Source organism: Palaemon carinicauda, chromosome 25 (assembly GCF_036898095.1).
Source record: "Palaemon carinicauda isolate YSFRI2023 chromosome 25, ASM3689809v2, whole genome shotgun sequence".
Classification (NCBI taxonomy): domain Eukaryota; kingdom Metazoa; phylum Arthropoda; class Malacostraca; order Decapoda; family Palaemonidae; genus Palaemon; species Palaemon carinicauda.
In genome coordinates, this window is record NC_090749.1 from 101651367 (window position 1) to 101665952 (window position 14586).

At 44.2% G+C, this 14586-nt stretch overlaps 1 protein-coding gene across 2 annotated transcripts in view; it reads left to right on the plus strand.

The window, feature by feature from the left end:
* Positions 1–14586, plus strand: part of Cul2 (cullin 2) — a 36392-nt gene that overhangs the window by 3620 nt on the left and 18186 nt on the right. For both annotated transcript variants that reach the window (XM_068348925.1, XM_068348926.1), the window contains exons 3-6: positions 3161–3255; positions 5996–6096; positions 8001–8191; positions 8557–8723. In XM_068348925.1, coding sequence (XP_068205026.1) covers positions 3161–3255; positions 5996–6096; positions 8001–8191; positions 8557–8723 — 554 coding nt within the window. The remainder of the gene's footprint in view (positions 1–3160; positions 3256–5995; positions 6097–8000; positions 8192–8556; positions 8724–14586) is intronic.

The following is a 14586-nucleotide window of genomic DNA, read 5'->3' on the forward strand; positions in this document are numbered from 1 at the left end:
GTATTATGTCCACCCTTAAACCAGACATGCGGCTTTGCCAAGATAAGAAAGACTGGTAGGAGGAACCACTCTGCCCCTACTACCTGGCCGACCCGTACTAAGCATGCACTAATATATTCCTCTTACCTGGAATGCATCTTACCGATATCCACAACTCCCAAGTGTGGGTATGGTTTGCCAACTCACACAGGTTCTGCTAAACAGTTCCTCCCTGCTTATTGAAGTATCAAACTGTTGGAATGTTGGAAAACTAGCAGGGCTAAATGTGAAGCTCACATTTCTATCACCATCCGAGGAGTCCCTGGAAATGGTGATAGACACAGCTGTGGTGAAAGTCTTTCAGACATACGATCATATCAACCACTTGTGGTTGCAAGTTCCTTTCTTTCAGTTTGCTTACCAGCACGTCGGTGGCAATGTCACCCAAGACATCTTTTGGTGAAGAAACACTTTTTCCACAGGTTGCTCTAACAGGGATTGCTGCAGTGGTGTTTGAAGCATCTCTAGTCAATGATCACTGATCTTCCCCACTTCTTGGTTCTGGTGAATGCTGTGTTGAGGGAGGAGCTAAAGTGGTGGTTGAATGATTGAAACGTCTCGACTCCCCACCTCTGGAGGTGGTGCTGTTTATAGACGCATCAAAGGAGAGGTAGAGTGCACCCCTGAGTGGTAACACTGCCTCGTGGTTATGGTCTAAACAAGAGAAAGGTCTGCCCATCAACCCTGTTAGCTTTACAACAGAGTTTGATATGTCAACAAGCAGGTAGAAACTGTTTCGCGGGACCTTTGTGAGTTGGCAAAGCATACTCGCACTTTGGCGTTCGACAATGTTGTGGGACTGTCGGCAAGATACATTCCAAGTAAGAGGAATATAATAACACCTGCTCATTGGTGGGGCGGCCAGGTAGTAAGGGCGGAGTGTTTCCTCCTACTAGCATTAGCGGAAAGGCATTTTCTCCTTTGGGATTCCCACTGATCGTCTTGTTTGTAACTCATCTGAACAAAAAGCCTCCAGTGCATTTTTCTCAAGTTCTTGACCAGGCAGTTGTTGTTGACAACCCGACGAATCAAGCAGAGAAGCGTAAGCATTCAGGTTGCTCCAAGGATTTCCAACATTTTTGGAGCAACCTGGATGCTTATGCTTCTCTGCCTGATTCGTCGGGTTGTCAACAAATTCTTGGAAACTCTGAACGACAGGTTGACCCCGGTAGCCCGAAAAGTAGCCACAAGCAAGTTGTTCACCGATCTGTTGATGCTGTTTGTCAAGTTACTGAGAGAATTACCTCGATGGCCCAACCTCCTCTGTCATCCCCATCTACAGAGATTCCATAATTCTGCGGCGTCCCTGTCTCTTCACAGCTGGTGGTTATCCAGCATCTCCAACGAGAGGTTTTTCACAAGACGCTGCATAGGAAATGTCTGGATATATGTGCAGATCCTCTGGGCCATCTTCTGCGATTGGTGTCGTAGACGGGATATTTCTCTGGTCGGAGACTTTCTACAAATAATTTCTGACTTCCTCGTCTTTCTTTGCTGACATTAGCACCTTTCAGTCACCGTGGTAAAGGGCTGTTGCTCGACCCTGAGCCAGTTTCTCAGACTTGAGGGCTTTGACACTTCCACATCATGGGAGCTTTCCATGCTCGTGAAGAGCTTTGAACTGTCTTGTAATCCGAAGGAACTACGACCTCTTCATTGGAATGTTACGAAGTCTGTTAAGAGAGCCCCTTACTAATATAAGTTTGCGATTGGACCCTGAAGACTGTGTTCCTGTTTGCCATGGTCTTGGCAAAAAGTTTGAGCGAGTTACCCAGCATTTCTTGTACCTTTGGTCATACTCAGCAATGGAAGGAGGTCTCCTTTTGGTTTTTTTCCAATGTCCATTGGAAAAACGCAGAACCCTGCAGTCCAAGAATCCAGGCTTAGACTTTCTCCATCTTTTCCCTTAAAGAAGCAACTAGCAATTGAGATTTTTCTGTGTGTTGTGTTAGGGCATAGCGACTCTACCTCAAAGGAATTTGCCCCTTCATATCTGAGCACCGGAGACTATTCCTGAGCTCTGGGAGGATGAAAAAACCCAGATCTTGGGGAAAAAACTTGTTCCAACTTAGCTCTGGCAGCAAAACTAGAGCTCGTGTTGACCCCTTTAACGTAGCTCCTGTCGTAAAGTCAAGGCTCTCGCCTCATTCTAACCATACCGTGATCCTTAGAACTTAATAGCTCTTATGATCCTTAGAACTAAATGGTTCTATGGTTCATGGTAGTTTACTTTCCTACAGATAGAGATGAAGTCTGTAAAGAGTTTGTCTGCACTTCAGACAAACTTGAAAAACACCTGAATCAGATGGAGGTGTTTCAATTGTGTACCGGTCAGAGTGAAGACATAATTCCGTCTAAAAACTGATATAGGAATCCAAGATCATCGTAACTGACTCCCTAGATAAACGTTAACTATTTTCAGTCGTAGTATTTTCTTCTTAGTCTTTGTTTCCTAAGTGAGAATTTCCTTTTGTTAAATTGTTTTTTTGTATTTCATTAAAGATATTAAAATAAAAATAGGTTTCTAATATTCATGTTGATGTTGTGTCTGGTATACCTTCCACAATATTTTCAAGGGCAGTCTGAACAGCGGTAGAATACTTATACTGTACAAGCCTTTTATCTTTAGTTGGTTAATGCCACTGAAGTGTTTAGGAGTGGATGACTTTCATAACTATAGATAGTATTAGTAAAACAGGATTGTTTTTTCTGATATATTCAAACTTGAAAAGCTATTTTATAGGTCTCAGTCAAGAGATGATTGTAAATTTAGAATCAAAGAGGTGTTGAGCTGGTGGATACTGTATTAAGATATTAATGTTCCATTTGTTCCAACACGGAGTACTTACCTCGAACTACATTCTTAGGAGAGTCTGGGAATCTCTTTAATCACCGACCAAGAATTTTGCGTAGCTCCCCCTCTCTCCGCTACCTCGCAGGGGCGCTCCGGGGCGGAAGGATACTCGCCCTGGAGAGACCCTGGGTCACGCGTGGGGTCGCGCTTGTTAGTCAGTAAGCGTCTAGATATTAATGTTTCATTTAAGTACAATTTCTAGAAAGGTTTTTCTTTAACTATGAGTACTAGAATTGACATAATTCAAGTGTTATCCTTTTCTTTCAGGTTAGTAAACAGAGAGAAGAAAACCTACTCGCTGAATACCATCGCTACTGGCTACAGTTTAGCAAAGGAACACAGTACCTCAACAATCTTTACTCGTAAGTTTTCACGTCGGAGCTTTTGGTCTTACGGAAGGTCCTCGACTTACAAACTTAATGGGTTCCAAGGAGCTGTTCGTAAGATGGATTTTAGATTTTGGCTTAGGGTAGACCTAACCTGTCTCCCGTGCCTCAATTTCCAGTCACAAAAGTGAAAAGAATAGTTGGGTTTCATATGAAATAGATATCAGATTGTTACTGATGTTGTTTTGTTTAGTGCATTAACCCTTTTACCCCCAAAGGACGTACTGGTACGTTTCACAAAACTCATCCCTTTACCCCCATGGACGTACTGGTACGTCCTTGCAAAAAACTGCTATTTACATTTTTTTTTTTTTGCATATTTTTGATAACTTTTTGAGAAACTTCAGGCATTTTCCAAGAGAATGAGACCAACCTGACCTCTCTATGATGAAAATTAAGGCTGTTAGAGCAATTTAAAAAAAAATATACTGCAAAATGTGCTTGAAAAAAAATAACCCCTTGGGGTTAAGGGTTGGAAAGTTCCAAATACCCTGGAGGTAAAAGGGTTAAATGATATAATATTGGTTTATGGTATTTTTTCATTTCCTCTTTATTATTTTCAGTTTGATTTGTGTTTGTATCTCATGTTTGTAAGTCAAACGTTTGTAAGTTTGGGACATTCCGTATTCTATCTGATTTAGGGACTGTTCACATTCTCTAATTGTCACACATCCATTTCTGTACATTGATGAAGTCACATTTATAATTCGCAGCATTCATTTGTATCTCAACTTTATAGCAAAGCTTGAGCACCAAAAATAAGAACCTTTTTTTTAATATTTCATTCTTAAGATGCTCACAATCGTAATTACAGAAAACCATTTCATGCTTATGTAATTGTCTGGCTCTGAGAGACCATAACCAAAGTTTGCAAAGTGAGTGGCATTTTTCCAGACAACAGGCCACAACTTTCGTTACTTTTGCCGAATGATTTGTCCTTTGGCATTTAATCGACTGGAACAAACATGATCTACTCCTCGTTCAATTATCTTTCTCGAATTTGTACATGGAATAATTTATAGTAATCTCTCAGTGTATAGTTGGGTTTTTTTAGTTTTTAATCAGATTTTGTTTTCAAATTGTGTGAATATGTGAACAGTGGCTTGATTCTTAAGGAGTAAAACATTTTCGAATGTGAAGAAAGTGTGTGCATGCTATTGTGTGTGCGTTTGGTTGTCTTGTCAGGTATACGATAAAAATTTTATTTTTAGTTAGACAAAGTTTGCTGAATTTTTATAAACTTAGACATGGCATTTATAACATTTAAATATCAGTGGTTTATAAATATTCTGAGGTCATCGCAAGTTATCGTGATTGCATATCATCATTTCAAGTTTTGACGTAGGATTTGTAAATCTTGTGTCTGTGTATAGCCTAGATTATACACAACATGATCCAGGAGGAATGAATACACTTTCATTTATTATTTTTAGCTAAGCTACAACCCCAGTTGGAAAAGCAGGATGCTGTAAGCCCAAGGGCCCCAACAGGGGGAATAGCCCAGTGAGGAAAGGAAACAAGGAAAAATTACAAGAAGAGTTTAAGAACAAGAACATTTAAATAAACGTTTCATATATAAACTATAAAAACTTTGAAATAACAAGAGGATAAATGTTTTGAACTAACGAGAGGAAGAGAAACTAGATAGAATAGTGTGCCCGAGTGTACCCTCAAGCAAGAGATCACTAACCCTAGACAGTGGGAGCCCATGGTACAGAGGCTATGGCACTATCCAAGAGTAGAGAACAATGGTTTGATTTTGGAGTGTCCTAGAAGAGCTGCTTAAAAGCTCTTACCGAGAGGAAAGTGGCCACTGAGCAATTGCAGTGCAGTAGTTAACCTCTTGAGAGAAAAAGAATTGTTTGGTTGTAAGAAAGGCGTTAGGAGACTCTCCGTACTTACCTTGGCCACGGTTGGTTTTGGCAGCCTGTGTAAATGTGAGAAAGATTACTTCTTTCCCTTCGTTATCCCTACATTAAAGGGTTGGTTGCCTGATGTGGCCTCTCCAATGCCTTCTATCTAAGGCATCCTCTTCCACCAAACCTTCTATCTCCATATCACCCTTCACCTTATCTCGCCATCTAATTCTCCGCCTCCGTCTCGACCTTCTCCCCCTAACAGCTTCTCTCCAAGCCCTCCTCGCTTCCTCTCTCCACCGTCTATCCTCAACACGTGTCCACACCATCTGTCGTGACACTTTTATCACCTTCATGATTGTTACTGCTTCTGCCATTCTTATTTCTTCATTTTCCAATTTTTCAAGCAGTGATACTCCCATAATTCACTTCGGCATTCTCATCTCATAGATCTTAACTTTTAGTTTTTATTTTATCCTCCCTCCTGATTTATAGTAGATCCCAAGTATCAAAATATGAGAGAGATGACTAGACTCCAGTAAATGAGATTGTTGCATTTATTAACAGCGTAAATTTCCGATATGTGGACAAGACCTGTATTACGGAACTCCTCACAGTAGAGACGTGGCAGAGGGACGAAGAAAAGTGACTGGCATTCACTGGAGGAGTTACGGCGAGATATTTCGGCAGCTGGGAAATAGAATGAGATTTGGGTATACGGTGAAATAGAAAAAAGTGAGGGAATGTTATTACCGTGTTGCCTTAATTCTTAATCATTCTCTTTCTAAGAATATTTAGATATTATTCGCTAGGGTAATAAGAGCGAGTCTCGATATTACACGACTTCTTGAATATTTCAGATACCTGAATGCACAACACGTCCAGAAGCAGAAATTCAGCGACGCTGATCTAACCTACGGTTCCATGCACATGGACATGTCGGAGCAGCTTTTGGAAATAGGCAAGTTATCCTTGATATTTTTTTTGTAGTTATAAAACGTGTACAGTAAATCATACACTCGTGAGTGTTCGTTACAAAATGTTGTATGTGATTTTTCATTTTATATTTCTCCTCCCCAAGTTGCTATCAAGCAGGTTGATGATGTACCGGATTGGATTGTGCGTGCTCTCCAACCTTTTGTTTCGATAGTATTAGAAATTTTTGTTGTGTATAGATGGTTTTCAATGTAAATTCCTTCCTGTTATTGTTATTATAATATACCAAGGCACTTCCCCAATTTGGGGGGGTAGCCGACATCAACAAATGAAACAAAAATAAAACAAAATAAAAGGGGACCTCTCCTCTCTACGTTCCTCCCTGCCTGACAAGGGACTCAACCGAGTTCAGCTGGTACTGCTAGGGTGCCACAGCCCACCCTCCCCTTTCATTACGCTGAATCCCCTACTGTTGCTACCTATGCGGTCATCTAAGGCACCAAGCTACAACCCTAGTGGCAAAAACAGGATGCTACAAGCCCCAGGGCTCCAACAGTGAAAAATGTCCAAGTGTGCAAAGGAAATCAATAAATAAATGGAAGTAATAAGAAAACTATGAAATATATTAAGATCAGTAACAAAGTTTAAAAGAGATCAGTCGTGTATCAACTATGAAACGAGACACGTCAACTTGTGAAGTTTCACCAATTCATGTGCCAGATTATGAAGATCAAACCATGATCTGGTAACAGCTGGAATAAAACTAGGAATATTGTGTAGTACCGTATTGGTTATGAAGGAGGTGGCAAGATTGTAAAGCCCCGCCCACACTATCGTGCATGCTCGACGGGCAAACAGCGATACCAGACGACAATAGGTATTGAGAATGATGGTTGATGACGTCAGAAGTGGGAAAACCACAGGCAGGGATCCGGCAACACTGTTTGTTGCCAGATCCCAGCCTGTGATTTTCCTGCTCCTGACGTCATCAACCATCATTCTCGATACCTATTGTGGTCTGGCATCGCCGTTTGCCCGTCGAGCATGCACGATAGTGTGGGCGGGGCTTTAGAACTTAAAAGCATTATAGTACTCTTTGCTAGAGTTAATCAAATTTCAGATTTGTGATGTTACATACTGCTCAGTATTTCTAAACTACGCGGAACAACTTTTGGAAGCCCTCCCTACTGCCAGGAGAGCATTCAAAAGTTAGCGGACTAATGTTTCCCATCTTTTGTTCAATTGCAATATAGCTCCAAAACCCAAGATTAAAAAGATAGTTTTTGGAAGTTCACTAAAAGGCTTTTGAATTAACTGTAAACAAGTTGTATAGAAATAATAAAGCAAATCTGCCTGTGGAACTGTATAGTACGAGAATATAGATTGAGAAGTAACTGAAAGGTGTAGCTGAACAACCTAGAATAAAAATTGTAATAATGATAATAATAGGAATGTTGATAATAGTGATGGTAAGCAAACTAAAGATCTGAATAGAATAAAAGTAAATATTTTACAGAACTTGGAACTATCTCGCTGTAAGGAAGTAGTGTTGTCAGGAAACCTCGCATGCTGCCCAACCTCATTGTGTAACGGTTGGGTTTTCTAGATGGTCTCACTAGACATTTGAAAGACTGAAGATAGTGTTAAGGCTTTCAAGAGGAAACTGAAGACTTCTTGTTCTCTTCAAGTGCTTCGATAGTGTAGATTTATAAACGAGTAAAATATGCGGTGTGAAATGTTGAATGCTTTCAAATGATGATAAAATGACCGTAGAGGTCCTGTAGAGAATAGGATTCACCTGCTGTATAGGACCAGGAAAATATCCTCACAGGCCCAAATTCATAAATGTAATCCTGTGCTTTCATACGTAAGAGTAAGTATAATAACTGAAAATTTGGAAGAAATACAAAGACATCCTCCCTCTTACAGGCGAGCTCGGACTGGAGATTTGGCAGAAGGAGATGATCACGCCGCTGCAGTCGCGTCTGGTCGGGGTGTTGCTGACGGGCATCCAGCAGGACAGGACGGCGGCCGCCACGGACGTCCCCACGCCCACCATAAGGGGCGTAATCCATTCCTTTGTTGATGTTAATATGTACAAAAAAAAGTCTACCTTGCAGGTACGTCGAGGGAACAACCTGTTTCGACTTTTGTTTTCTTCAGCTCACCTTTCACACCCTTGGTTCGAGAAGTAGTTTTCGATATTGTTTAATCGTTTTTGTTTAGCTGTTGATTGTTGACACCTTGGGCTTTTTTATTCTCCAATTTTATATATTTCACACGAAGATTATTGATCATGAATAATTTATCAACACAAAAGTCAGTGATATAAGTTTTACTAAAGTATAAGTATGTTGATGCTTCACAGATAACTGTTTCGATTTAGTAATATTGACACAATGGTATGCATATTGTTAAGAATTAAAAAATACTTCTTTACCAGAACTAAAAGTGATGCCAAATGCATTGACCATTCTATTTCCAGCTCTATGAGTCTGTATTTGAAGGCGATCTTTTGAGGGAAACCGGGTCCTTCTATCGCAAAGAGGCGTCGTCCCTTCTACAAGAGTGCAACGTGTCTCAGTACATGGAGAGGGTGATCGCCAGGCTGGCCGAAGAAGAACTTCGAGCGACCAAGTTCCTCCCGCCAAGGTATTCGATTTGCTTTCGGTTTTATGTTTAAGGGAGTTTGAAAAGATTAATCGTCAGTGAAGGTTTAACACGAATTACTGTATTGCAAAAAATTGAGAGTATCTAAGTTCACTTTTGGATTATTACAAGAGGCTGAAATAAGTCTCTCTATCATTTATATATGACAGGTCTATTTTAATGTTGTAACTGGTCTCATGATATTTCATATTCTTTATTCATTACTTCTGTATAGTTTATATAATTCCTTTCTTCACTGGGTTATTTTACCCTGTTGGGGAGCCCTTGGGCTTATGGCATCCTGCTTTTCCAAATATGTTCACAATATTAAGTGTATCTAAGAGCTCAAAGTGCTATTATATTTTATTGCCTCAAGGTCTCTTAAAAAAATACTTTTTTCAATATTAAACTTAGCCGGTGATCATATAAGCTGTCAGCTCTGCTGCCCGACAGAAAAATCTAAGGACAAAATACGCCAGCGATCGCTATACAGGTGGGGGTGTACATCAACAGCGCCATCTGTCGAGCAGGTACTCAAGTACTCCATGTAAACACAGAACCAATTTTCTCTCTGTCGTGCCACCGGCAAGACCTACTAAATACGCTGTTGCTTACTGGATTGATTTTCACAGATTTTGGTGAAGTACTCATTTCTATTTATTAGCTTTCGCTTTGCAGAGGTTATCTTCAATACTTCCTTGCATTCTTTGATTGAATTTTGGATTATTTGTTGACGACTTGGATAGATTTTGAATTCCCCTTTGACTAATTCAAGATGGCTGACCCTTCTCAAGTCCCTAAATACAGGAAGTGTAGTGCTAGGGACTGTTCAAGGCGTCTTCCGAAGGCCTCTATCGATCCGCACACCATTTGTTCCAATTGTCGGGGTAAAACCTGTCAATTGGAAGATCGATGTGAGGAATGCGTTGGGCTTTCGGAATTCGATTTTCTCGAATTCCTGAAATATTCACGTAGGCTAGAGAGAGATAGAGTCAGGAGGAGTTCATCTCGCTCAGTTGATTTTTCCTCTCTCATGCCCCACAACCTATTCCTTCCCTTGTAGTGGTTGCTCCTGATCCCCCTTCTAGCACTCAACAACCTTCGATGGCAGATATGATGCGTGCCATCCAGGCTCTGGGTGAGAGAGTCGAGTCATTGGCGAGTGACCGTAACCAACTCATGGCAGACGTCAGGGAGTTGAAGGGTAAGAGTGCAGTGGGTAGTGGCAAAGTGAGTGGAAGTGTTGTGGAAAGTGTTAGTGTTGCGCTTGAGGGTGCGTCTGTTCGTGCCTGTCGTCCTCCCAGTCCGGGACCTCTTGCAAGCTCCCAAGCCCAGGGGAGAAGCAATGTCGTACGACCAAAGGGTTCGACAGGCTTTAATCAGCGGACAGACGTTCCCTCCGTGGTTTCGGACGTATCTTGCCAAGATCGCCCCACCCACAAGAAGACGAGAGAGCCCATTTATTCCTCGTCTGCGGAAGATGTTTCTCGGAAGAAACAATGGACCAAGGTCTCACGACCTCTCAAACGCAAGGTCTCTTCCGCGCAAGTCCAACGGCCCAGTTGTAGCCACTAGGTCAGTTCGGACTCGCTGCAGTCTTCCGATGACTGCACACCTCCTAAGAGAGGCAAAGCGGTACCGCAACAGGCAGTAACACCGTCTGTTGCCGCACCTGCTACTGTAGACCCTAAGTGGGCTTTGCTGCAGACCATGCAGACACAGTTGTCATCTTTAATGCAGGACTTTCGTGCGGAGAAGGTTGACGCTGCACCCGTTAGCCTACAACCAACCACGGTTGTGCGTCCAGTTGACGCTGAGGCTACCTTCTCCCGCACTCCAGCTGTGAGAGTCCCGCCACCCATGCGCACTGTACCCTGCCAGCCGCATGTTGACGTTCGCCGACGCACGGAACCCTCCGTTGACGTTCGCGAGTTACAACAACAACAACCTAAGTTGTTTTGTTTTGACGCGGTGCGTCAACCTCCGCAACCCACTGTGGTTACCCCTACTCGCCCACAGCAGACTAGACAGTCGGGAGTAGACGCTTTGCGCCCCCGCGCAGCTATGGTTGTTGCCTGCTCACAGACTGACCAACAGTTCCATGACGTTGCGTCCAGTGCAGTCACGCATGCACCCGTGCTGCCGGACTCAGCTGACCAGCCAATGCCTACTCCTTTGCCGCTTCCTCTTCAGCATTCAGACGATGGACTCTCTGATGATGACGACGCTGTACACCTTGACGACCCGCACACGGACATCGACGAACCCAAGACCACGCCTCCCTCCTTGGACTTTAGAAAAGTACTTGCACTGTTCAAGGATATGTATCCCGATCAGTTTGTTTCTGCGGCCCCACGCTCACCTCCATCTGAGTTCGCTTTAGGCACGCAGTCATCCGCGCCTGCCTTTACGAAGCTCGTCCAAGAGAGCTTTAAGGGTGTTGGGAGATTGGATGCAGTCCAAAAAGCACCTTGGAAAGACAGCATTCTTGTTTCCCCCTGCGAAACTCGCTTCCAGATCGAGCGTCTGGTATGCCACGGGAGAAGTTCTCGGCTTGGGAGTTCCTGCCTCTGCCCAGGGCGACTTCTCAAGTCTAGTAGACTCTCCCCGCAGGCTGGCCATGAGACGCTCCAAGATTTGTTGGACTCCTTCAGATTTAGATCATCTGATGAAAGGAGTGTTCAGAGCGTTCGAAGTGTTTAACTTTTTGGATTGGTGTTTGGGAGCGTTGAGCAGGAAGACCTCCCCTTCTGACAAGGAAACTTCCATGCTCATTATGTCCTGCATGGACAAGGCCATACGGGACGGTTCCAGTGAGCTTGCGGCTTCGTTCGTTTCCGGGGTCCTCAAGAAACGAGAAAACCTTTGCTCCTTCTTGTCAGCTGGAGTAACACAATGTCAGAGGTCGGAGCTTATGTTTGCTCCTCTCTCGAAGTGCCTTTTCCCAGAGGAGTTGATCAAGGAGATTGCTGCCTCCTTGATCCAAAAAGACACGCATGACCTAGTTGCGTCATCTGCACGCAAAGCCACCCCTTTGCCTTCCGTGTCTAGACCCAGGATGGATACTCCAGCGTCAAGATTTATTCCGCCCTTTCGTGGCAGAGCCTCCAGCAGAGGAGGTGCTCGTGCCGAATGGAAACGTGGGAGCAAGAAGAAAGGTACCAAGTCCTTTAGAGGCAGAGTCTGACTGCCACCTTCTTCAGACAGCAGTGGGAGCCAGACTCAAGAACTACTGGCAGTCCTGGGAGAACAGGGGCGCAGATGCTCAATCTGTGAAGTTGCTCAGAGAGGGGTACAAGATCCCATTCTTGCGCAAGCCCCCTCTAGCAACGACTCCCATCGACCTCTCTCCCAGGTACAGAGAGGAGGACAAGAGACTAGCTTTGAAGCAAGAGGTGTCTCTCTTACTAGAAAAGGGAGCGGTAGTCAAAGTCCGGGACCATCAATCCCCGGGCTTCTACAACCGTCTCTTCTTAGTGGTAAAGAAGACAGGAGGGTGGAGACCGGTGCTAGACGTCAGTGCTCTGAATGTCTTTGTCACCAAGCAGACGTTCGCCATGGAGACGACAAAGTCTGTTCTAGCAGCGGTCAGGAAGGAAGACTGGATGGTCTCTTTAGACCTCAAGGACGCTTACTTTCACGTCCCCATCCACCCAGATTCCCAACCTTTTCTAAGGTTCGTTTACGGGAAGGTTGTCTACCAATTTCAAGCCCTGTGCTTTGGCCTAAGCACGGCGCCTCTTGTCTTTACGAAACTGATGAGGAATATTGCCAAATTCCTGCATTTAGCAGACATCAGAGCCTCCCTCTATTTGGACGACTGGCTTTTAAGAGCTTCGTCCAGTCGTCGCTGTCTGGAGAATCTAAAGTGGACTCTAGATCTGACCAAGGAATTGGGTCTCCTGGTCAATATGGAAAAGTCCCAACTGGTCCCATCCCAAACTATAGTGTACCTAGGGATGGAGATTCACAGTCAAGCTTTTCGGGCTTTTCCGTCGGCCCCCAGAATAAGTCAAGCCCAAGGATGCATCCAGAACATGCTAATGAAGGACCGATGTTCAGTCAGACAGTGGATGAGTCTGATAGGGACGCTTTCATCACTGGACCAGTTCATTGCGTTAGGGAGACTGCACCTCCGTCCCCTTCAATTTCACCTGGCTGTTCACTGGAGAAAGGACAAGACGCTAGAAGCAGTCTCGATCCCTATTTCCGAGAAGATGAAGTCATCACTGACCTGGTGGAAGGACAACATCAACCTCAGAGAGGGTCTGCCCCTGACTGTTCAGACCCCCAACCACGTTCTCTTCTCGGACGCATCGGACACGGGCTGGGGTGCGACATTAGACGGTCGGGAATGCTCGGGCACCTGGAACTCGGAGCAAAGAGCGTTACATATCAACTGCAAGGAGCTACTGGCAGTTCATCTGGCCTTGAAAAGCTTCAAGTCCCTCCTTCTAGGCAAGGTGGTGGAGGTGAACTCCGACAACACCACGGCCTTGGCGTACATCTCCAAGCAAGGAGGGACCCATTCTATGAAGTTGTACGAGATCGCAAGGGACCTCCTCACCTGGTCAAGAGATCTAAACCTGTCTCTAGTAACGAGGTTCATTCAAGGCAACATGAATGTCATGGCGGACCGCCTCAGTCGGAAGGGTCAAATCATCCCAACAGAATGGACCCTTCACAAGAATGTATGCAAGAGACTTTGGGCCACATGGGGCCAACCTACCATAGATCTCTTTGCAACCTCAATGACCAAGAGGCTCCCAAATTATTGCTCGCCAATCCCGGACCCAGCAGCAGTTCATATAGATGCCTTTCTACTGGATTGGTCCCATCTAGACCTTTATGCATTCCCCCCGTTCAAGATTGTCAACAAGGTACTGCAGAAGTTCGCCTCTCACGAAGGGACAAGGTTGACGTTGGTTGCTCCCCTCTGGCCCGCGAGAGAATGGTTCACCGAGGTACTGCAATGGCTAGTGGACGTTCCCAGAACTCTTCCGCTAAGAGTGGACCTTCTACGTCAGCCACACGTAAAGAAGGTACACCCAAGCCTCCACGCTCTTCGTCTGACTGCCTTCAGACTATCGAAAGACTCTCGAGAGCTAGAGGCTTTTCGAAGGAGGCAGCCAGGGCGATTGCTAGAGCAAGGAGGACATCCACTCTTAGAGTGTACCAGTCGAAGTGGGAAGTCTTCCGAAGCTGGTGCAAGTCGGTATCAGTATCCTCAACCAGTACCTCTGTAACTCAAATAGCTGACTTCCTTTTATACCTGAGGAAGGAAAGATCTCTTTCAGCTCCCACGATCAAGGGTTACAGAAGCATGTTGGCAGCAGTCTTCCGTCACAGAGGCTTAGATCTTTCCAACAACAAAGATCTACAGGACCTCCTTAAGTGTTTTGAGACCTCGAAGGAGCGTCGTTTGGCCACACCAGGTTGGAATTTAGACGTGGTACTAAGATTCCTTATGTCAGAAAGGTTCGAGCCGCTACAATCAGCCTCCTTTAAAGATCTCACTTTAAAGACTCTTTTCCTCGTCTGCTTAGCTACAGCTAAAAGAGTCAGTGAGATACACGCCTTCAGCAGGAACATCGGATTTTCGTCTGAAACGGCTACATGTTCTTTGCAGGTTGGTTTTCTAGCCAAAAACGAACTACCTTCTCGTCCTTGGCCGAAATCGTTCGATATTCCAAGCCTTTCTAATTTGGTTGGAAATGAACTAGAAAGAGTCTTGTGCCCTGTTAGAGCTCTTAAGTTCTATTTAAAACGAACTAAACCTTTACGAGGACAGTCAGAAGCTTTATGGTGTGTTATTAAGAAACCTTCTTTACCTATGTCGAAGAATGCAGTTTCCTATTATATTAGA